The 23,229-nt window shown below is 37.3% G+C and overlaps 1 protein-coding gene across 1 annotated transcript; it reads left to right on the top strand.

The window, feature by feature from the left end:
- Nucleotides 1-293: 293 nt before the first annotated feature.
- psme4a (proteasome activator subunit 4a) lies at nucleotides 294-23,037 on the top strand. The gene is given in 48 exon segments (XM_052573304.1): nucleotides 294-805; nucleotides 2,277-2,417; nucleotides 3,078-3,194; nucleotides 4,868-4,912; nucleotides 5,933-6,082; nucleotides 6,198-6,261; nucleotides 6,346-6,420; nucleotides 6,581-6,703; nucleotides 6,800-6,892; nucleotides 7,893-8,158; nucleotides 8,369-8,555; nucleotides 8,689-8,778; nucleotides 8,860-8,924; nucleotides 9,004-9,154; nucleotides 9,664-9,762; nucleotides 9,844-9,913; nucleotides 9,996-10,063; nucleotides 10,217-10,432; nucleotides 11,478-11,635; nucleotides 11,894-11,989; nucleotides 12,101-12,156; nucleotides 12,247-12,303; nucleotides 12,419-12,474; nucleotides 12,591-12,689; nucleotides 12,770-12,832; nucleotides 13,522-13,617; nucleotides 13,707-13,838; nucleotides 13,981-14,190; nucleotides 14,460-14,596; nucleotides 14,734-14,787; nucleotides 14,885-15,014; nucleotides 15,122-15,230; nucleotides 15,340-15,493; nucleotides 15,849-15,918; nucleotides 16,055-16,180; nucleotides 16,297-16,449; nucleotides 16,561-16,665; nucleotides 16,903-16,994; nucleotides 17,096-17,227; nucleotides 17,352-17,396; nucleotides 17,398-17,504; nucleotides 17,583-17,668; nucleotides 17,750-17,878; nucleotides 18,008-18,163; nucleotides 20,098-20,260; nucleotides 20,979-21,112; nucleotides 21,407-21,541; nucleotides 21,871-23,037. Coding segments are annotated over 47 exon segments (5,511 nt in total). The 5' UTR covers nucleotides 294-554; the 3' UTR covers nucleotides 21,871-23,037.
- Nucleotides 23,038-23,229: the final 192 nt, after the last annotated feature.

The following is a 23,229-nucleotide window of genomic DNA, read 5'->3' as shown; positions in this document are numbered from 1 at the left end:
GATGTAAATGTAGATTTATTAAAGTTGTCCCAAGGTTTGTTGTCTTAAAAAAAAACATTTGAATGGTTTAAAAGTATTATTATAGCCTATACACTGCTGTGTATATTTCTTTTTTCTTTGCTACAAAATGATGGTTCTAAAAAAGGTTCTTAACTAATCTCGGAATGGCACAATTATTATTCATGGACTAGCCCTTCGTCATAGTAAGATTAATTCCTGGAGCTGTTGTTTTGGTCATGTTATGCGGAAGTGACGCAGAGTGAAGAGGGTGGAGTTGGGTCATGTGTGTTTGGCTGGTTACGGCTGAATGGAAACAGATACATGGAGAGCTCGTAATATAGAAATATGATGCTTGACAGCTAGCGGGTCTGCTTAAAAGAGGTCAACATTATCCTAGAGAGTTCAGAAACGACACGAGCGATGACAGTGCGCGTCTTCCAACAAGAAAATACCTCGACTGTATAATGTTTTTGACATTTATAGTGGTTTTATAATTTGCAAATTACTTCTCATACCATCTCAGAAGCTCATCACTGTTTGGAATATTTTTGTTCATGACTGTCTCTAATATAATCGAAGTGGAGGAGCCACATTTGGGGGACTGTAATATGAAAAAAGAAGCAACTGAATTTTTAGGGTTTGTTCCGCAAAAAGATATTGTTTACAACGAACTTTTGCCTTACAAGGACAAACTAGACGAAGAGTCCAATGCATTTTTGGCACAGATCAAAGGAAACCTCGGCAGAGCCGTCCAACTTAGAGAGATATGGCCAGGTGTCTTGTTTTGGACGAGGAAACTTTCCACGTATGTATTTAAAGAGGCATTAACTCATCAAACATTATACAGGACCCATCCGGGTAGTTTCGTCTGCCAACGAAATTAAATTATGAGGTGGTTCCTAGAATGTCTATGATTTTGAATCATGAATACATTCTCTTAATCTCTTTAAGCGATGTTCCTAGGCAGCTCGGTTTATAGAGTCACAGGAACACTGAATGACCCCTTTGTATTTAGGAGGATAAAGCAGACTACGGTAAAAATATCTCCAGTGTGTTTTAAAATAGAGCGCTAATCGAGAGTGCGGGCTGGCTGCTGTTGCGCGTGCGTAGTCACTCGTTTGGTTTCACCTGCGTCATTCAAACAAATCTTGCAGAATGTTCTGTTGGAACGCTTTGAAGAGTAACGTTACGTCTGTGCTATTTTAACCGCTTGTAAAATCGATATTAGCTACCTCGTTTTGTTTTTCTTCTTTTTCTAGATTAACCCAATGTTGACATAGAATTTGGCAACGTTATATTTTGCTATACATTTCACTGAAGTTGAGTTATTGGGTTGTCTTCTTCATTGCGGTGAAAGTAAGCAATGGACCGGTGTTTAACAAGCCAAATATTTTGTCAGCGATTGCAAAATGACTTCCCCTCAATGCTATTTTAAGAGCACAACAAGCACAAACGGTCACTGATGTCAGACTACGTGTGACTATGAGATGCAATTGCTAACGTACTCATCTGTAAACAGTAAACATGCACGGAAAAAATGTCTTCAATGTTATCCAAGATATTTGCTTAAACCAGCTTCACTAAATGTATTAATGAATCCTCTTGTGATGTAGCCTCTATAGATGGTGTGTTTAAAAAAAAAAAAAAAAATTCTATGGCCAAAATGCAAGCTATGTCCATGTTTGGAGATGTCCCAGTGGTTGTGTTGGGACTTGTCTCTGTGTGCCCTTGGGTGTTTAGGACATGGCTTTTTTTATCATTGCCATTCCAGTGAACACAAAACCCACTTGGTAAGCCAATGGCATTGCCAGCCCAAGCACGGAAACTATGATATCCAGGTCTGACCTAAATTATTTGATTGTGTCAGGTTAACCATTAGTCAGAATCCTTTTCATTGGAAAGAAAGCTTTGACAGCTTGACCTAAATCTTCTAATTAAAGTGATTTACTTGGGTATCACATGATGCTTTTATGTTTCCACCTTTCAACATGAAGCAACTGAAAACATCCAAATTTAAATGTGTTCTTCATTTTCTCAGTTTTATTCATATGCACATTGTTCATGCCATGATCTAACATAACTACACTAATCAGACATAAAGGAATGATTTGGAAGTCTAGGGTCTGTACTATAATATTGTCAGTTCTAGAATTGGTAACTGCAAATCTATTTCATACCATACAATTCACCTGTTAAAATCAGATGGAGACAATATAGTTTAAATAAAGTGTTAAACTTTAATACAAAAAAAAAAAACCTGAGTTCTTGTCCTTCAGATATCTGCGACTGTATGGAAGGAAGTTCAGCAAAGAGGACCATGTGCTCTTTGTCAAGCTGCTGTATGAGCTGGTCACCATCCCCAAACTGGAGACCAGTATGATGCAGAGCTTCGCCCGTCTCCTCATCACCCTGCTGAAGTAAGATGGACTTCCTACATGCCCTCCATTTAGTCTCATGATGATGACGACATCAACACTGGAAGCACAAAGATGATGTCACTAGTGTAGGGCATTTCTGTAGTAGTTTGCAAACTCTAGAACTGCCGAAAAGATTATTACATAATTATTATTTGTTTTATGGAATCTAATAGGTCATATATATATATATATATATATATATATATATATATATATATATATATAGATGGATAGATAGATAGATATATATATATATATATATATGTATGTATGTGTGTGTGTGTTTGATTTTATGCATATTATTTTATTAATGTGTTTGTGAAAATTTTTGACCAATGAATAGATGCTTAGAAGTCTCTAACAAATATTCAAAATCTTACACTGAAGCTAGTTATATTAGTTTCTAGAAAAAGTAACTTGCCTTGCAGATTAATAATTATATATAAATTAATTTTATAATATCGTATTGTACCTTTATTTTAGTTTTTTCTTCAGTGGTTTTCTGCATTGCAATTAACTGTTTTTGTATTTTATTTTAGGAAAAGCTAGTCCAAAATTAAGATAATACAATAATTAAATAATTTTAAAAAACTGCAATGGTTTTGTAGCTTTAATCAGTTCTGCACATTATCATTTCATTTAAATGATTTTGTCTTACAGGAAGAAGGAGCTGCTTTCAAGAGAGGACTTAGAATTGCCTTGGCGGCCACTTTATGAGTTGCAGGACAGGATCCTGTTCTCAAAGACAGAGCACCTTGGCCTGAACTGGTTTCCCAGGTACATTCATATCCCATTAGAAACTTGTTTCTAAAGCGATCCATTTTGCTTTATCACTTTTGCATATCTACTCAATAAATCATATAGTTACCCTCATAACTTCCATCCCAGCTTCTTATTTTGAAGACTGTCACTCTTAATTCTGGAAATCTTCACACATCTTAGAACTGGTGCTGAAGTTGAGCATAGTAGACAGGAAGTGCTGAGTGAGCCTGTCTTTTTTTCTCCTCTCATGTTCAGTTCTCTGCGGCCACACTCTTCCTCTAAACACATAATTGTTAAACTTGCTCAGAGGTGGTAAGAACTCTATGTTAATATTTTAAAGTGCACTTTTAATGTTTCACTGGATTTTATTTGTCTCAGTTGTGTTTGACTTTATTTGACTTAAATTCGGTTGCTGTGGATGCATGATATTTTTGTTTATTAGGCACTGCTGATGCACAACATTCCATTAGATGATTAGGTGAATTTTGCGCTGTTGGCATATTTTAGTTTCTGTTGCAATACTTATGCAAAAATGGATCCTTGTCTAACTTTGCTGCTAATATGTATTTTCTATCTTTGGTATACTTTTAGGCATTTACTATCCTGTGTTACTTAAATAATAGACAATAGCAAACATTAAAAAAAAAGTAACTAGATCTGTTTTACTGCCAAAGCTGCTGCCTTTTTTAAAAAATTGTAACCGCATAATGCTGCTTGCCATTTATGTAATTTAGATGTTCTGAAATATGTGTAAGGATATTACAAAGGATATTATAATAGTAATATTAAAATACAATTAATATTATCTATAGATTTTATATAAAACATAATAAAAATTACTGAGTGCACGTTTACCCAATAAGATGCATGTCACATTGCACAAAAAAAAAAACAAGTACTGACACCCCGACACAGGCTGTTGGACTCACATTTTGAAAACCAATGTTGTGCTGCTCTCACACCATTCAATAACACTCTGTTGCTCTCAATTGTAATGCCCCAGCAAACACCCTGTATTGTACATAGTTTCTGAGTGTTGAGTGTTCCATGCTCATTAATACAGATATCTGATACTTCAGTTTCCTTCTTGGCTCCTGCTACCCAGTCATCCCACACTGACGGATTCTTTCCTCTGTATGAGTGCACAGGTTAAAGATAACTTTGTCCCATTTCAAAAAAGGTTGTCAGGTTCAGAGGCCCTGTCTGGGTGTCACATATCTGCATTTTTTTTGGTGACCCTGACCTTGTTTACATTTGTTTAGCTGTTTGGATTATATGATGCATGTGTTTGATGGATTTCATGCAAGTGATGAATGTGATTTGGTGATGTAATTGAAGATCAGAAATTAATTTCTACTTCAGATGCACAGGATAAGGGGGTTGATAAAAACTTTAAAAGAGCTGGACTGACCAGCTTTTCAGCAGCATATAGGTCACAGATGGACCATCATCGCCTAATATGTCCATCAGTTCACAGCAAAGCTGTGTTCAAATAAAATAACCCCCCAAAAAATTATTCCTAAAGGTTCCGCTACCACTGGCTTCATCACTGCCTGTTTGAGTTTATAACATGATGCATGAGTGGGTCTAACAACACTAGTGTGTTGTCTTGGTCATTGTTTGCATGGAATTAGAATGTGCTGTTGTATCCAGTGTTGGCCAATTTCAAGTTTCTCTTGCATTTGCAGCTCAGTGGAAGCAGTTCTGAAGGCTTTAATCAAGAATTGCAGACCGTAAGTACTTACTTGCGTATCTTCTTTTCTTTATTCCAGACAAACACTACCAAGCAAAGGTTATGGGCCAAAACGATATTTGTAACAAATTATATTTTTTTCTTCAGTGATGTATTAAATTGATCACAAATGACAGAAAATAATTAAAACACGTAAAAAAACAACAACAACAAAGCATGTACATTTATGTTGATAGAAAGTTGTCTGCTTTATTTTCCAGGCAGGTTAATCAAAGTTACACTATCAGTAAAAGATCTGGACACACTTGACTAAATATGTATAGTTTTGATTATCTTTCAAAAAAATCTTAAAAGTTTAAAATGAGCTTTTAGATGAGTGGGAGTTTTTGATTGCTACTTCTCATATATTTGACAGGTAGTGTATAGATCCTCAGTTTCTCCCTTGGCTGTTAATCCTGTTTAATGCTCTTTTCATTTGGCTTTGTGGGAGTCTGCCAGGATCAGTGCTGTCCCTTTTTCATCAGGAGGTCAACAAGGACATCATATCCATACAGTTTTTTTTTTGTTTGTTTTTTTTACATTTTAATTGAAATAGAAAGAGAAAAATGTATGCTTGCCTTGTTTCCACTTAAACACAGAAGAGACTCTATGGAAGTTATTTAGGGTGAGGTGAAGCTGCATGTTCAAAGTTCCTCTCAGCTCATCTACAGTAGAAAAAGTGATCATGTCAATGGTCATAGAAGTCCATGCCTTCGGTTTGTACAGATAGCACACTGTTTGCAGGTTGCTCATAGACAGGCCAGTAAATGATCGACAGGAAGTGCCGCATGTTGTGTGTCAGGATTCCTGATGCGACTTATAGACTGTAATCCTTTACTAAAGCACTTTAACCAGTTATTAATAAGAGTTTACTTTTACTGCATATACTTTACCATGACATTTAAATGGCACATGTCGACGTTTTAGTGTTGTCATATGCGTGCAAAATGCTTGAGATCAGATATCAGCAACAGCGCTACACAAAATTGTTCTCTGTGTGTCTTTGTATGAATGCATGCAGATATTTCCCAGAATCAGCCACACAGGAGATGCTGGAAGAGTGGAGGCCTCTGATGTGCCCATTTGACGTGACCATGCAGAAGGCAATGGGATGTTTTGAGCTCTTCCTGCCCACCACTCTCCCTCCAGAGCTCCATGATAAGAGCTTTAAGTGAGCGCTGCCTGAAATTTACGACACACTTTCAGTCTGCTTTCACTTACACAATCCGTCCTATTAGTCTGGAAATTGGTGTGTATGAAGTATTTTGGTTTGTGTGTTTCCACAGACTTTGGTTTGAAGAGTTGATAAGCCTGTGGGTTTCGGTGCAGAACCTTCCAAGTTGGGAAGTGGTAAGTATAGTTGCCTCACTATCGAATTTTAACTCACTTCAGTAATCCATTACAGTAGCATTAACCTGATTTTGTCTGTTTCAGAATCTTGTCAGCCTTTTTGCAAGACTGGCAAATGACAACATTGGTTATATAGACTGGGACCCTTATATACCCAAGGTGAGATATTCACATTACTGCCACCGTAGAGAGACATTGCTTTAAAAGTTTCTTGTTTAAATGATTTTCCTTAGCTGTTTTGAACACACAATAAGCCATTCAATCCAGAGCTGGTTCAGTATTGCTGGTTATACAGGTTGTATTCTGTCTCTGTTTTCAGATCTTCACTAGGATCTTACGGAGTCTTAATCTTCCTGTAGGGTCCAGTCAGATGCTGGTTTCCAGATATCTGACAAATGCCTATGACATCAGTCATGTGGTCATCTGGATTTCTGCTTTGCTGGTAAAATGAAGCACACATGCTTTTAATCACTATTGAAATGGCATCAAGTTATCAAAACCATCAGGATATGATGTAATGCATTTACTTTATATTTAGGGAGGGCCCAGCAAGCGGACTCAGACCCAGCTCAGTGGCCTTTTCAACAGTATCGCCTCGTTTTTCCACCCTTCTAACCACGGCCGCTGGCTGGTGAGTTACTGGTGGAAATTTCTGATTCTGCAATTTAGTATAAATAAAAATATGATGCAAAATATTAAAATATATAAAGCATAAGTCATATACTATTTATAAAGATTAACACATAAGTTATTGTATTAAAATAAGCCATAACCAAAACATGAACAAAGTTTTTTAAGAGCTTGCAGCTGTGTCCATTTGAAACAAACAGCTGCTATCAACAATGCATGCCATTCTTTTTCTAGAAACTTCTCCTCATAGACCACAGGACAGTTTGTCTTTCCAGGGATGCATGTTTGCTTTGAATGAGGGAGGCATCTAGTTCTCAGTTTCAAATGTCACAGTAAACCCTGAAAAAGCTTTGTCCTTTTATTGTAACCACATTGTTGCGATATTACTTTGTTTTTCCCTTTGAGCTGTTGATGAGATGTGTGCATTCTGTGGAACATCTGATTTGTTTTTCAGAAGCTTACAGAAAGTGTTCTTGCTTTGATGCAAATTAATTGTATGGTTTGTGGTGACCATCATAGGGTACCAAACGTTTTATTGCAGGAAAGAATATGTCAAAGGCCACCATGCTCACTGAGTGCAATGGGAATCAGAAGTTGAAGTTAATATTCATCCCTTTGATCAAATGGCAGCTGTAATGCAATTTTGACATTAACATCTCAGTAGAACTAACATTACATTTAATTCATGTTTGCTTCATTTATTTAGGCCTCAATGACACCTTTATCTAAATACATCTCATAATTACAGACCTATTACAGATGTGTGTGCTGGATAAGTCTTAAGTTTGTTCATTCAATCTATTTCACAGTTGTAATAGTAAAATCATTATGGTCAGAGCTCCATTTCAAGTCCATTTTCTCCCTAATAATTCCTTCTCTTCTTCACTGAACTACCTAATAATGGCGGGAAAATTTTACATTATTTGATTTGTTATATTTTATTTAAATTTCTATATTTATATAAGTGTTTTGTGTTGCTCCATCCATCCATTCATCCCTAGATGAAACTCATGAAGCTCGTTCAGCGATTACCTGCTAGCGTTGTGAAACGTCTGCATCGAGAACGTTACCGGACGCCATCGTGGCTGACTCCTGTTCCCGAGAGCCACCTTCTCAGTGAGCAGGACATCACAGACTTTGTAGAAAGTATGAAGCAGCCCGTCCTGCTGGCGATGTTTAGCAAAACTGGCAGTCTGGATGCTGCCCAGGCCCTGCAAAACCTTGCCCTGCTCAGACCTGAGCTAGTCATTCCTCCAGTGCTGGAGAAGTAAGTGTGTTTGTTTGTTTATGGACAGTCTAATATATTTTGAGTGAACCATTTTAAGAGTACAATAATTTCATAGATGTTTTGTAGAATTCAACTTGTTAACAAGCCCTGGGTAGTTTAGAAATGAGACGACAAATTGATGATGGGCTGGACATTATCAGATAAAAGCATTTTTGGGACTCTTTTCTCCTGTTCTTCATCTCATTTAAGGACATATCCTGCCATGGAGACCCTCACTGAGCCTCACCAGCTGACCGCCACTCTAAGCTGTATGATCGGTGTGGCGCGGAGCCTTGTAGCCGGGGGCCAGAGGTTTCCAGAGGGTCCCACACACATGCTGCCTCTCCTCATGAGGGCTCTGCCTGGGGTCGACCCCAATGACTTCAGCAAGTGCATGGTGAGAGACTCTTCAAGACAGATGTTGGTTATTGATGATGAAAACTGGTAAACTATAAATGTAATTTTGTGTGTATATATATATATATATATATATACATCTAAAAATATACAGTAAGTGTGTTTTTTTTTAGGTAACATTCCAATTTTTAGGGACTTTTGTTACTCTTGTGCCATTGGTGGACTGTTCAGCTGCTGTTCAGACAAGAAATGACCTCACACAGGTGAAACATCCTCCTGTCATTAGGATCTTTTTACATCTCATAATTCATGTGCAATTTTTTCATTCTATGTTTTTTGTGCAGGTGGAAAAAGAGTTGTGTTCAGCCTCAGCAGAGTTTGAGGATTTTGTTCTTCAGTTTATTGATAGGTACAGAACTGTCTTTTTATACTGTACATGTGTCTTTCTTTCTGGATCCTCGTGCTCCCTCTCATGTTTGTGTGTTTAGGTGCTTTGCACTGATTGACACGAGTACACTAGAACAGACCCGGGAGGAGATGGAGACAGAGAAAATGACTCATCTGGAGAGTCTGGTGGAGCTGGGCCTGTCCTCCACATTCAGCACTATCCTCACGCAGTGCTCTATGGAAATATTCCAGGTCATTATAAACACACTCTCTGTACCCATGCAGTTAAACCTTGTCATAACATACACTACCGCTCAAAAGTTTGGGCTTGGTAAGATTTTCTTAAATGTTTTCTCACCAAATCTCTTATGCTAACCAAGGCTGCATTTCTATGATTAACAAAACTGTAAAAACAGTAATATTGGGAAATATTATTTGATTAATTTATACTTTGTGGTGGCAAAACTGAGTTTTCATCAGCCATTGCTTTAGTCTGCAATGTCACATGATCCCTGAAACACATTTGTCTAGTTGCTTTGGTAAAATTCGAAGTAAAAAAAAAAAATGCGTTTATTTGGAAACCACTTTTAACATTTCTTAACGTCTTCATTGTCACTTTTGAGCAAAGTAATGTATCCTTGCTGAATAAAAGTAATGATTTATTTATAACGAAAATCTTACAGACCTTAAACTTACGAACGGAAGTGTATAGTGCTTTAACTATGTTATGATATTTGAACATATTTCCTTCATTTTTATAGGTGGCTCTGGAAAAAGTCTTTAACTTTGCCACTAGAAATATCTTTGAGACTCACGTGGCTGGACAGATGGTGGCGAACATGTGCCGAGCTGCAACCAAGGTCGGTGTCCTGAGCTCAACTCACTGACTCCCCTTCTCAAAACTTCTGGCTGACCAATTTAAATGATTATTCCCCTTTCAGTGTCACCCTGCAGAGGCTCTGAAACTCTTTTTGCCCCACTGCTGTAATGCCATTTTAAAAATCTCAGCCTGTAAGTTCCGCCTGCATGTAATGTGTCAATGATATCTCTACATGTGTTGTGAGTTTCCCGTTAACATACCATGTGTTCTCAGATGAAGAGGTATTTAATGAAGAGGAGCTAGATAAAGAGCTAATGTGGAACCTCCTGCTGTTGTCTGAGGTCAGCACTGGATTGGTCAATGTGTAGATATCTAGCTAGCTTGCTCTAGAAACATAGAAATTTAAACTGATTCTGGAAATCAGTATCCTGAATCCTGTTACTATAAACATATCTAGATATTTTTATAACAACAGTCCTTGTCTCTGGCTGTAGGTGACCCGTGTGGATGGTGAACAACTGTTACTGTACAAGTCTCAGCTGGTGCAGATTCTTCAGTTAACTCTGCACCTGAAATGTAAGCAGGGCTACAATCTGGCCTGTAAGCTGCTCTATCACACCCTGCGCTCCATGTCCCTCATCTATCCCAGAGAGTACTGCAGCATGCCTGGAGGGGTCCAGCAGCACACTGACACATACCTTCCAATTAAGGTCAGCCTCAAGTGGAAAATAAGGTGCCTGATTTTGCCACTACCCCTGTCAACGTGACACGAGGCTCAACTCTGCTAAGAATAAATCTGAAATATGATGCCATAATCCTGAAGATTCAACATATCCAAGGGTCCATTTGAAAACAGTTATTGACATACTGTACAGGACAAAGCTGTCTGGTGTGAAAAGCATAACCTTGGCCAGTTAGTTTTGCTTAGATGAGTTTGATGAGAAATGCCTGTCTTCAGTTGACATCTAAACTCATATATATCATTGAGATCTCTTTTGAAACTCTGGAGAAGAAGTCTTTTTTCTCTGGAGAAAAAAATTTGAGCCCAATAATTGGTTAATTATTGCTGTTACAAAGTGACAAATGTTGTATTTTAGGGTTGATATTAATTAGTGGATATAAATATGATATAAATTAGTAAATACTAATATTAAATGAAAATTATAATATAATATGATCAGTGTTAAAGTTTAGTAATAAAGATGTCCAAAATGTTTAAATTCACTACAGCAGTGTGAATGGGAAGTTCCCACTTTACATATGTGTTTGCTCCTGTGACTGGGCTTTACTTTTATCCCATCAAATGTTTCTAAAGAGGAAGAGATGAGAAGATTGAGTAAATGAATGGATTAGTGGAGCTCCGTCACCGTCTCTAGCATTGGTTAACCTGAGCACCTTTTCTCAGACAAACAGACGTCACTCTTCCTCTCTGACTGATGTATTGCGTGGTTCATTTTAACTTGACTCCTCCTCATCGTTCTCAGAAAATCAAAACTACTCCCCTTTTTTTTTCTAAATTCATGAAAACAAATCCATGAAACTTCTTTGTAATGTTTTTTTATTTTAAGGTCTTAAAGAAAAGTGCATGAAGAAAAGATAAAGATGTTTTTAGAAATTACACCAGTTATCATCAGTCTACTTAATTGCACAAAACATTGGTCAATATTGTCTTTTATAAGGTATAAAAAAAAAAGAAAAAAATACGTTATTGAGGCTGATGTTCCATTAGTTGTCTCTGTCTCCTCTCTGGATCAGGACTGGGGTCGGCCTGGAGACCTGTTGAACCTGGGCATCCAGTGGCACGTGCCCAGCACAGAAGAGAAAGAGTTAGTTTTTTACTTGCTGGATCTGTTGTTAAAACCTGAACTCCAGCGTCTGCAGAAACACATACAGGGAGAACAGGACGTCAGCAGGTCAGCCACAGGATACGGTAACATGTTATCTGTTTGAACTCATTTGTACCCCCACAGCCCATCAGTACGTACCCGTTCATCAACATCAAACCAGAAATGTGTTCATACTTTTTTTTTTCTTCTTCTTCTAAAGGGACTTAATGTGTTTTTAATTTTTTGATGGACATATTTTAATTAATGCATTAATAAAAACAAGTACATTCCAGAAAAACAGATGAGAGAAAGATTAATTTGCCAATGAGTTTTGTGTCTTTTTAGGGATGATGTTCTACAGAGTCTGTCCATTGTTCACAACTGCCTTCTGGGAGCAAGCAGCCTTCTGCCTCCACTGAATGGAGAACCTGTGCCAGAGAAGTGAGTGTGACACACACACTCAATATAGCACTTACACAGGCAGATTATACCACTATATTTTAAACATATTCATTTATTGATATAGTAACCTTGCAATGCCTCTCACTTCAGGATAAACAGTATGATTCAACTATGCGAGACAAATGTGTACACTGGAGTAGACTACGGTGAGTGATTTCCTTCTTGTGTTTAAAACCAGTGCTAGAGCTATACTGATTAATAAATTAGTTGCTTGCTTATTATTGATTATGTTTCAGACCTGTCTGGAGAGAACTACAGAGAGGACATCTGTAAGGTGATTAGACCTCTACTACGTAAGTTACTCTAGTCCTGTTCTAGATTTAAACTTTACATTTTAATACAACAGATTTTTTTTTTTTTTACATCTGTATGATCTATCTTTCAACTCTATGATGTTTTTCCATACAGACCACACTCTAGAGCACTCAGAGGATGACATCAAATCCCTCTTCTCAATTATAAAGGTGAACTGCAACACTGTCAGGGTTTTGTCTGTCAGGTTTATGTGCATGTGATACTTACAGTACTGTATCGGTGAAAAGCAGTGGTATGACAGACAAATGATGTTTTTTCTTTATAGATCATCAACGACCTGCTCCACTTTAAAGGCTCACACAAACATGAGTTTGACTCGCGTTGGAAAAGTTTCAGTCTCATTAAGAAGTCCATGGAGAACAGGGTTAGACACATATTTAATATCTGTTACCAATCTCTTTATTTGACGTGTAGTTGACTGACACTCTCTCTTCTTCTCTCCAGCTTCATGGCAGTAAGCAGCACATTAGGGCTCTACTCATAGACAGAGTCATGTTGCAACATGAGGTAACTCATAAGAACAATAATAATAATAATAATAATTACATTTTACAGAGCATTTGGGTGAATCTCAAAACCTGACAGACATATTTTATACATTTTTTGTCATTTTATTTTATAGATTTATTTATTCCTGCATTCTAATAATACATCCTATAATAAATCTCATAAAGAAAATGAATACAGTGTGAAAATGTGTCACGAAAGCTATTGAAAAAATGTTACTCTACTTATTTTGGTTTTAGGGTAACATTATTATTTTCGTGAGATGGGTTGGGATCATAATCCTGAAACAAGAATGCACATTTTGGGGCTCTTCAATAAATAATTTTCTCAACACATCTTTGATTAATTTTGTCCAGCATTTATTTTGCAAGCTGTCTGATGTTTTTTGAGTTTTTGTTTCAATTAATTAAATCCAAGTAAATGAAACGCTCACAAGATGTCAACAAAATCACTCTGTGCCCTTTACATCTATCAGAAAATGATGTAAAAGTATTAAATTATATAGAATCGTATCGAATCGTATCGAATCACATCGTTGGCTGAATATCGTGATATATATTGTATCGTGAGCTGAATATCGGGTATCGCATCGTATCGTGAGATTAGTGTATCACTACAGCCCTACTCTTCAGCATGTTTTGTTATGATTTTCAGCAGTTCTGAGTGTGTTTTGTGCCTGTGTGTTTCAGTTAAGAAATCTGACCATGGAAGGATGTTGTTACAGGAGTGTTCACCAGGACTTGATAAATGACCTGCTTAGACTGTCCACCAGCAGGTACAGTCAGGTATGACAAGGCCATATACACAAACGTACAAATGTATTCACACATAAAAAGCAATGAATACATCATTAACAGTCCCTGTTTTACCTCAGGTGAGGAGTAAAGCTCAGAACGTGCTGTTCACAGCATTGGGAAACTACAGCTTGTGCTGCAGAGACGTCATCCCTGCGGTGCTGGAGTATCTGGACCCAAACCGTACTGACGTCACCCAGCAGCAATTCAAAGTAGGTGTTACACAGTTCGGGTTAAATATACAATGAAAGAATCTTAAGGATCTTTCTCTTCCTATTGATCATTCTGACATATGACAAGCTTTTGAAAATTGAGGAGGATCATATTTTGTCTGTCTTTTTTACTCTTCTCCAGGGTGCCTTGTACTGTCTGTTAGGGAACCACTCTGGGATCTGTCTTGCTAACCTACAGTACTGGGACTGCATTGCTCTCACATGGCCTGCCATTGTGCGTTCTGGTATGAGCCCCTCAATGTCTCTAGAGAAGTCTTCAGTCGTCCGGCTCTTTGATGATCTGGCTGACAGAATCCACCGCCAGTACGAGACCATCGGAATTGACTTTTCTGTGAGTTCAGCAAACAGTAGCCTAAATGAGGGAGAAACGTCAACTAAACATCAGAAAAAATGACACCCTTCAGTTTTAAGTAAGCCTAAAGTCATCGTTCATAATGTAAAGTATGGACAAGATATAGTATAAAGTGGAAATTATTTTTGTTGACATCGCACACCAGTTTAATTTTTTTTACTTTTATGTTAACTGCAGCAGTAACAAAAGTAAAGGTATTTTTACTGTGACGTTTGTTTTTACACTGTTCTTTTTTGTTTCATATTCAGATTCCAGAGAGCTGTGTAGAGGTTGCTCTAAAATTGATGAAATCCAGTAACCCAGAACCGACTCCATGTGCCGCCTCTGAACAGGAGGAAGTGGAGGGAAGAAAGAGACAGGAACAGAAAAACATAGACTCAGTGCAGTAAGTAAATAAATAAATAAAATAAAAAAGCTACATACAAATATGCTTTCCGATTTAAATTCCATTTTGCAGTGGATATACACAAACATTTAGTCATTGTTTATTTTTGTTGTTGTTTTTTATCAATCCTGTAACAGGAAGTACAAGAAGCTAGTGATGGATCTTTTGGACAGCCTTCACGACGTAAACTTGTACGTCTACTCATTGTGTCTGGTTAGAATGCACAGCAAATGTCTGAATGGTAAAGTAATGGTAAATTCATTGGTCATATGCTTGTTTATTTGGCAGGCCCTGGAAGTTTGAGCAGATAGCTATCGGCTTCCTCTCTCTGATGCTGAGAGATGACCACCCTTTGCCTTCCTCTGCAGTCCTCTTTTTCGTTGAGAGCCTGAACCACGACTCGCTCTTAGTTCGCAATGTGTGTTTGTGTGTGCATTCTGTCACAATTATACTTATAAACATATGTGTGTAAGGAAAGTTGCACAATGAGACACTTCATTCTGGCGTCTGCTGTTGATTTTTCAGTGTGCAATATCAGCAGTGAGCGGCATTCTAAAGCAGCTCAAGAGACCTCACAAGAAAGTGGGAGTGAATCCCTATGACATATCTGAGCTCAAAACCTCGCTGCAGTCATGTGAGAACACCAACTGTACAGTAATAAATGACTATGTGGTCTCAGTAAATGGACACATATCAAAGAATATCTGAGATTTGTGTAATATTTCTTCTTGTTCTTCATGTAGCTGGTGGTAAAGCTCTAAGCTCTCTGTTGGTGGGAGACAGGCCTGATAACCAGTGGCTGCAGTATGACAGCAGCAGGTTGCCACGCTCCCAGCAGGACTGGAATGAGTGCTGCTTCATTGAGAAAACCCACTGGGGCTATTCCACATGGCCACGGTACACATGCTTAAAAACATGATTTGTGCACCATATTAAATGTCTTCTAAAGCCATACAAGAAATTCAAAGAACGTTATACAAGGAAAAAGAAAACCCTTTCAGTATTATAGAAGATATCTTTTGAACTTTATATGCATCAAAGAAAACTGGACAAAATATATATATAACAAAAATGTTAAGTAGCACAACTGTTCTCAACAATGATATTAACAAGAAATGATTATGTGTTAGGATTGTGAGTATAAAGATTAGAGTAACGGCTGCTGAAAAAGTTTTGAAATACAGTATATATTTATCATTTGATTGACAATCAATTCAAAATTAGTTTTATTTTATGTTTTTTTTTTTTTTAGGACGCTGATGCTCTATGCCCCTCTTGAGGAACAGCCCAAACAGGGCAAAACAAGAGAAGAGATGAATGAAGTATGTAAATATTCAAACCAAAGGACGTCTAAAGCCAACCACTTCAGAAAAAAAAAAAATTATTCAGTTTTTTTATTTCAGTCTGGTTTTTGTCTTGATTGCTTAGGTTTTTTCATGCATGTGTTCTGTGTTGTAGAGTGAACAGATCATATATGATCATTTCTCAGACCAGCAGTTCATCGATCAGTTCATCCAGTATTTGTCTCTGGAGGACAGAAAGGGGAAAGATCAATTCAGCCCACGACGATTTTGCCTCTTTAAGGTGAGAGTCTGTAGCTTCTGCAGTCTGTTTCTCAAAACCATGTCTGAAACCCAGTCAATAAACCAAAAATCAACAAAAATGGATCGCTTCATAAATATCATCTTGTGTTGTCAAAGGGTCTTTTTCGGAACTTTGATGATGCCTTCCTGCCTCTGCTGAAGCCTCATATGGAGCGTCTGGTTGCAGATTCCCATGAGAGCCCCCAGCGCTGTGTGGCGGAGATCATCTCTGGACTCATCAGGGGCTCCAAACACTGGAGCTACAGCAAGGTATCAGCACACATGCATAAAATATAGGTGCAGTACAACCAAGTTAAGCATCACTGTTACACATCGTCGGTTGCAGAATGATGTGTTCAAGTTTGTATGTGTTTATTACAGGTGGAAAAACTGTGGGCTCTGCTGTGTCCACTCCTCCGTAAAGCTCTTTCCAATATCACCATTGAGACGTATGCGGACTGGGGCACCTGTATCGCCACCGCCTGTGTAAGAACACTTTTGTCACTCTTTTTAGAGCACAAAATCATCTTTTAGTAAGATGTAGATCTGTATGCCTCATATTGAGTTTTTGCACAAATAATTTTTCTTTCAAAAGCATTTTTAAAAAACCTTACAGACCCAAAACTTTTAAACAGCGCATTCTATTAGAATTCTATTAGACCAGTATATTCTTTAATATGATCCCAAAAATATTCCTTGTGTACAAATATATGTATCATACAGGAGAGCCGAGACCCACGAAAGCTGCACTGGCTGTTCGAGATGCTGATGGAATCTCCGGTCACTGGAGAAGGAGGCTCATTTGTGGATGCCTGGTATGACATCACTACCACACACTTCCTTTTTCAAAAGCTGAATGTACTGAATGGATTAAAAAGGGGAAATGCTGAATGGGACCATGTCATCTCTTTTTCAGCCGTCTGTATGTGCTGCAGGGAGGTCTTGCTCAGCAGGAATGGAGAGTTCCAGAGTTGCTTCACAGGTTACTACAGTACCTAGAACCCAAACTCACTCAGGTCTACAAGAATGTACGTGAACGCATCGGCAGGTATGTACTTGAATGCAAAAATCACGTCAACATTATATGCATTTTCTTTTCAAAGTCATTGTTTGCTTTTGTCTCAGCAACTACCATTCATTCATTCTTTCGCTCTTCTTGGCCTGTCTCTCAGTGTGCTCACCTACATCTTCATGATCGACGTGAACCTGCCACACACTCAAGCCTTTAACGGAGGGCGAGGAAGAGATCCAGAACCACGTTGTAGAGGAGAACACAGAGGGAGATCAAGATGAGAGGAAACAAGCCATCAAATTACTCAAAACTGGTGTGTACTTTGTGCGTGAATGTGATTATTTGAGTGTGCGGAAGTGGTATTTTAAAAATAATCTTGTATTTGTGATAGTGTTGAAGTGGTTGATGACCAGTGTTGGACGCTCCTTCTCTTCTGTGGTCCCAGAGCAGCTTCGTCTCCTCCCTCTACTCTTTAAAGTGAGTCCCAATTTTGTCTGTAATTTAGTTACCTGTCTACAAGTCTTGTACTTTTAAGTCTGTCTGTCTCTCTCTTTCTAGATTGCTCCTGTGGAGAATGACGACAGCTATGATGAGATGAAGAGAGATGCTAAGACATGTCTGTCTCTTATGTCCCAGGGACTGCTGTACTCAGAGCAGATCCCACAAGTCCTCAATGCACTTGAGGAGGTGACTTTCCAATGCCCGTAATGTGCACGCGCACACACACACAAACACACACACACACACATTAAATATGCTTTTGAATATGAGGGTTTAATGTGTAATCTGACCAGCAGATGATGCTGTTTGTTACAGATTTCGAGGAGCAGCTCATGGCACGCACGTTACACTGTTCTCACATACCTGCAGATCATGGTTTTCTACAATCTTTTCACTTTCCTCAGTGATGCCAAGGCTGTCAGTGACGTGAGAGCGCTAGTACTGCGCCTGCTGGAGGATGAACAACTTGAGGTGTGTGAATAAACTTGAACACTGATATATACACATGTATAAAGGTTTGTTTCACTGTTTCTGAGGACTAGGGGTGTCTCTGGTTCTTTATTTCTATGGGGCACAACCAATCATGCCTAATATGTACAGACTTGCCTAGTAATTTTATACTGTGTATTATAAATTAATTGTGTTCTACAATCAATTAAAATTCAAAATTAAATGGATGAACTTTGTGAAAAGCATTCTAACTATGACATCCAGTCAGCAGAGAATTGGAATAAAATAAATGACCAACTAATCAATGAAGGCTTCATTCATCTTGACAGCATAGTGAGAGAGTGGACATTTTTTTGGCAGTTGGAAAACTAAAAAAAAAAAAAAAACATAAATTGGCTTTTCACATTTGTACTTATTTCAAAAATGGTATACATTAATTTCATCAGAATTGTTAATGTAATTACAGTATTTTACCCTACTTTTACCCTAACTTTACATTTACCTTTCTACCTACCTATTTAATAAATCAATAAGGTTGTTTTTTTGTTGTTGTTTTTTTACAAGAACAAAATCAGCATACTGGATTGATTTCTGAAAGATGTGACACTGAAGACTGGAATAATAGAAATTCAGCTTTGACATCACATTAACAATTTACATTTTATAAAATATTACGTTTCTGTAGTTAATGTGTTTATATATATATATATATATATATATATATATATATATATATATATATATTCTAGATTGTTGGCCCTTATTATGCGTAACAGAAATGTACAGGCCATATTCACATATAATGATTTCATAATGTGTGCCGGTATTTGCATGTTTCAGACATTTTTCACTTGAATTAATATCTTCAGTATATCTAAATCTATGCATGTGTTTTAGTATAATCACTAAGGTTAAATGTGTTCCGTTCTGTCTTTTCAATGATGTAGCATTCTCTAGTTTTCCTTAACTCTCTCTCTCTCACACACACACACACACACATGCTCTCTATCCTTCGATCCCTCTTACTGTTACCATAGCAACTCCTAGCTGCACCAATATTCTGTTTCCATGGTGATAGATATTCAAATTTTCAGAGAGGAGAGGACGGCAAATGGAGAGAGAAGAGGCTAAAGGGGGAAAAGAATAGGGTTATGAGTTGACGAAAGCTACACCTTTTAATTGAGCCTATTAAATAAAAGCACTCTGGATTCCATGATGCATACGATTCGACCCTCTGTGATGTGATGCAGACATTCGGTTGATTAGTACTAGCCAATCACAACGTGACCGTGACTGTTTCAAGGTTAAAGATCAGAGCACAGAGGCCAAGATCACAAGAGTTTGAAGCATCAAAACTATAGCCATTGTTTCCTTGTCAGCAAAAATGCGTGTTCTTATCTCTCATAGACATGCACAGAGAATTGCTATTGCTGAGTCAGCTTTTATGGCTGTTTATTTTTAATATCTCTGGATTTTTTTACCTAATTACACAGGGCTTCTTTGAGACTGGTTTACAGTGGCCCAGTAGTACACGAAAACAAGTCGCAACACAGCAAAATTAGCACAACACAATGAAATTAGTCCTATGTGTTGTGTTGTTAAGATTTTGTTGTGTTATGCACTACTGGGCCACCATACCGGTTAGATGACCAGTTGTTCACACTAGTTAGTCAGTAGCTGACTGCAGTCCTGCTCTGGAACATGGTGTTTTGTTCTGTGATGCAGATTGCAACGTTCTGCTATATTACATACATTTCCAACACTTCTTGTATTCTTCTTCTTTAAAGAAAAATTGTGACACAAAAGATCCCGTCGGTCCCTGCTCTGCACTTCCCACGCTTTAGATAACTGAAAAGAGAAACTGTCTGAACCGATATTAGCCTGAACTGTACCACTCTTCTGTAATGATCTTTCTTTCCTTCTCTCTCTCTGTCTGTCTTTCTTCATGTTTTTAGGTGAGGGAGATGGCCGCCACCACTATAAGTGGATTCCTGCAGTGTAATTTTCTCAGCATTGATGAACCCATGCAGGCCCATTTTGAGGCCCTGAGCAAAACCCGTCTGCCCAAACGCAAGAGGAGAGAGCTGTGCTCAGTGGTGGACACGATCCCTTCTGCTGGTAATAATCACACAGACATACCATGTATACAGTACAGACACTGTCTGGGCTCAGCAATTTAAAAAAGAAAATGCTTTTGAATGCAATCTCTCTACACTTACCAAAAATACAGTAAAAACAGTAATACTGTAAAATACATTTACAATTTAAAATAATTGTTTTGTATGAATATATTTTAAAATATTTATTTCTGTGATGGCAAAGCTTAATATTCAGAAGCCAATATTCAGTCTTCAGTGTCAAGTGATCCTTCAGAAATCATCAAGAATTCTCAGGAAACATTTGATTAATCTATGAATGCTTTTAAGCTCTAGAGTTTAAATTATTTGAGTAGAGATATTATAGAATTTTTTAAATTATCAATGTTGTTCAATATAAAGTATATGTAATCCAGTACTGGATATTTAATTGTGCATGCTCATTTTTCCTACGTTTTACATTTAAATTACTTTTGTAGACTAATGCTTAAAGTTCATCCTGAAAACAGAGTTAAATGTAATTTTTAGCAAATGACACACGTTTTTCATTTTACGTCATGAATTTGGTCAATTAGATTTCAGATGTTAATTGTTATTATATATGATTTTATATCTAGTTTGAATTAAAAAAAACTTTGGCTGTTTTAATCACTTGGATGAATTTACCTGAGTTCACCCTAGATATATTTATATACCTTAAATAACTCTACTTGAATTCTTCATTTTTCCTGTGTGTGTAGACCTGGTGCGGCGACATGCAGGTGTATTGGGTCTGAGTGCCTGCATCCTGTCCAGCCCGTATGATGTGCCCACCTGGATGCCCCAGATCCTCATGGACCTGAGTGCCCACCTCAACGACACACAGCCTATAGAGGTGCAGCTCTTTCTCCTTTCCAGCTGTTAGCTGAAGAGAATGGGGGTTGATTGGGAATGATCAGCTGATTGCAGTCTGCATGGGGCCAGGATTTGACTGAGTAAAGATGAAATGTTTAAACATTTCTGGAAGTTGAACATTACTCATGCAACTGCATTTGGAAGATAATGTATGGATGGTAAAGGTAGACCAGCAACTGCATTACTGAGAATACTAGCTAAACCGAGCGCCAGTTACTTTAAATGAGTGACTCAAAAGATGTTTTAGATAAATATATATTTGTTGGTTCTCTAGATGACTGTGAAGAAAACCCTGTCGGATTTCCGTCGCACTCATCATGATAACTGGCAGGAACACAAGCAGAAGTTCACAGATGACCAGCTGCTTGTGCTCACAGATCTGCTGGTCTCCCCCTGTTACTACGCTTAGGTCTGTTATAAACACAAACACACAGGCTCTTTTCCAAAACCTAGTGAGCTGATTTGCTTTCTGATGCCTTCTAAGGCAGCATCCTAATTTAAATGAAATTACTGATTTGGAACGATTTATATACTGTAGGCAACAACTCAGTACTTCATAAAAATAGTAATACTATGGTACAACACATACTATACCACACATATTGGGTAAAACAGTTAATTTTTTATTTCATCATTAAATAATTTTTTGAATCATTTCATACCATATATGATATGGGTTTTCTTATTCGTGTTTTATTTTCAGGCTCTTCTTATGATCATTTCTTTTCTGTTTTTCAGAAGGATGTCACTGTCTGGTGAAGGGAAATGGCAAAGCTAACTGAAACCTGAATTTTTGTTTGCTCTGAATGTCTGGGATTGTTTGTAGGAAAGAAAATTAAATAATCGCATGTAGCAAAAGATGCAATCATCTAGTTATGAGATAACTAGAATATTTTACTTAACTTGTTTTTTATTAATTTTTTTTGAATACACTTAATATTTAAGGGGAACTTTATTGCAGGTATCGCTGAGCTGCATCTATAATGGTCTTGTATAGATTTCAGTTTCCGCTTGTTTGAGTGCAGTATGGATTGTTATAGCCCAATATAAAGCAGTTTTCTGCACTGCTTGCTCTGCATTTATTGTAATACTAGCATTTTACAGTTTTAGCAGTAATCTGTTTGAAATGTGTACACGTTATGCTGATAAATGTTACGTGTGTGTATGAGGTAAAAGTACCATTACCCTTTTTTTTCTTCTACTTTTTGAAGTAGAACTGTAAATTTCCTCCTGCCTCATAGAGACAGTGTGCATTTTGAACAGTTATGTAAGCCTACATAAATGAAAGCGTGTAAGATTATATAATTTGGTGATGCTATTTTTCAGTTGTCATGCCAATACAGCTGAACTAAACTAAAAATTCAGTGTAATCACAATGGATGGTGTTACAAAATAGTAGTCCATGAGATTTAAAACTCCTCCCTCCTGCACTTCATGCATCTTTTTTTCTATTAGTATTTTTGCAGTCAATAAATGTTTACCATTTATTAATTAATTTAATTAAAATTTTTAGTCTTTCCTTTGCATTTAGTGTTTGCCGTTTTTGCTTCAAGCCAGTTGTTCTCATCTCCAGCTTTTTAAAGGAACTGCCAGCAAATGTGGAGACAGTGTCATTGACACTTGACGTTAGCAAGCATTGCTGAACCTATTAGTAGCAACAGTCGTAGACCATACATTAATGCCAAGGTTTTTTTGGCAAGCTTACATTTTAAGTATAATTCATGCTGTGTCAAAATCATGTCATAAGCCAATGTGTAGTTCAACTTTGGTTGGTAAACTAGAACACAGTTATGCTGTAATGCTATGCTAATGCTTGACTGACTGATTACTTTTTATTTCCTTGATATTCCTTTTACAAATATTTAACAAAGTCATCAGATGTTTGTAATAAAGTGTGACAAACCATGCAAGTCTTTTTTTTGTGCCTCTCCCATGTTGCTACCAACATGTAGCAATTTGTTTGATGTAATATAAATGTTAAATATATACATTCACTTGATATATATATATATATATATATATATATATATATATATATATATATATATATATATATATATATATATATATACACTAACACACACAAACCCAAAATTA

Source organism: Carassius gibelio, chromosome B13, assembly GCF_023724105.1.
Source record: "Carassius gibelio isolate Cgi1373 ecotype wild population from Czech Republic chromosome B13, carGib1.2-hapl.c, whole genome shotgun sequence".
Lineage (NCBI taxonomy): Eukaryota > Metazoa > Chordata > Actinopteri > Cypriniformes > Cyprinidae > Carassius > Carassius gibelio.
The sequence above is the reverse complement of the archived record's forward strand: the minus strand, read 5'-3'. Positions and strand labels throughout refer to the sequence as shown.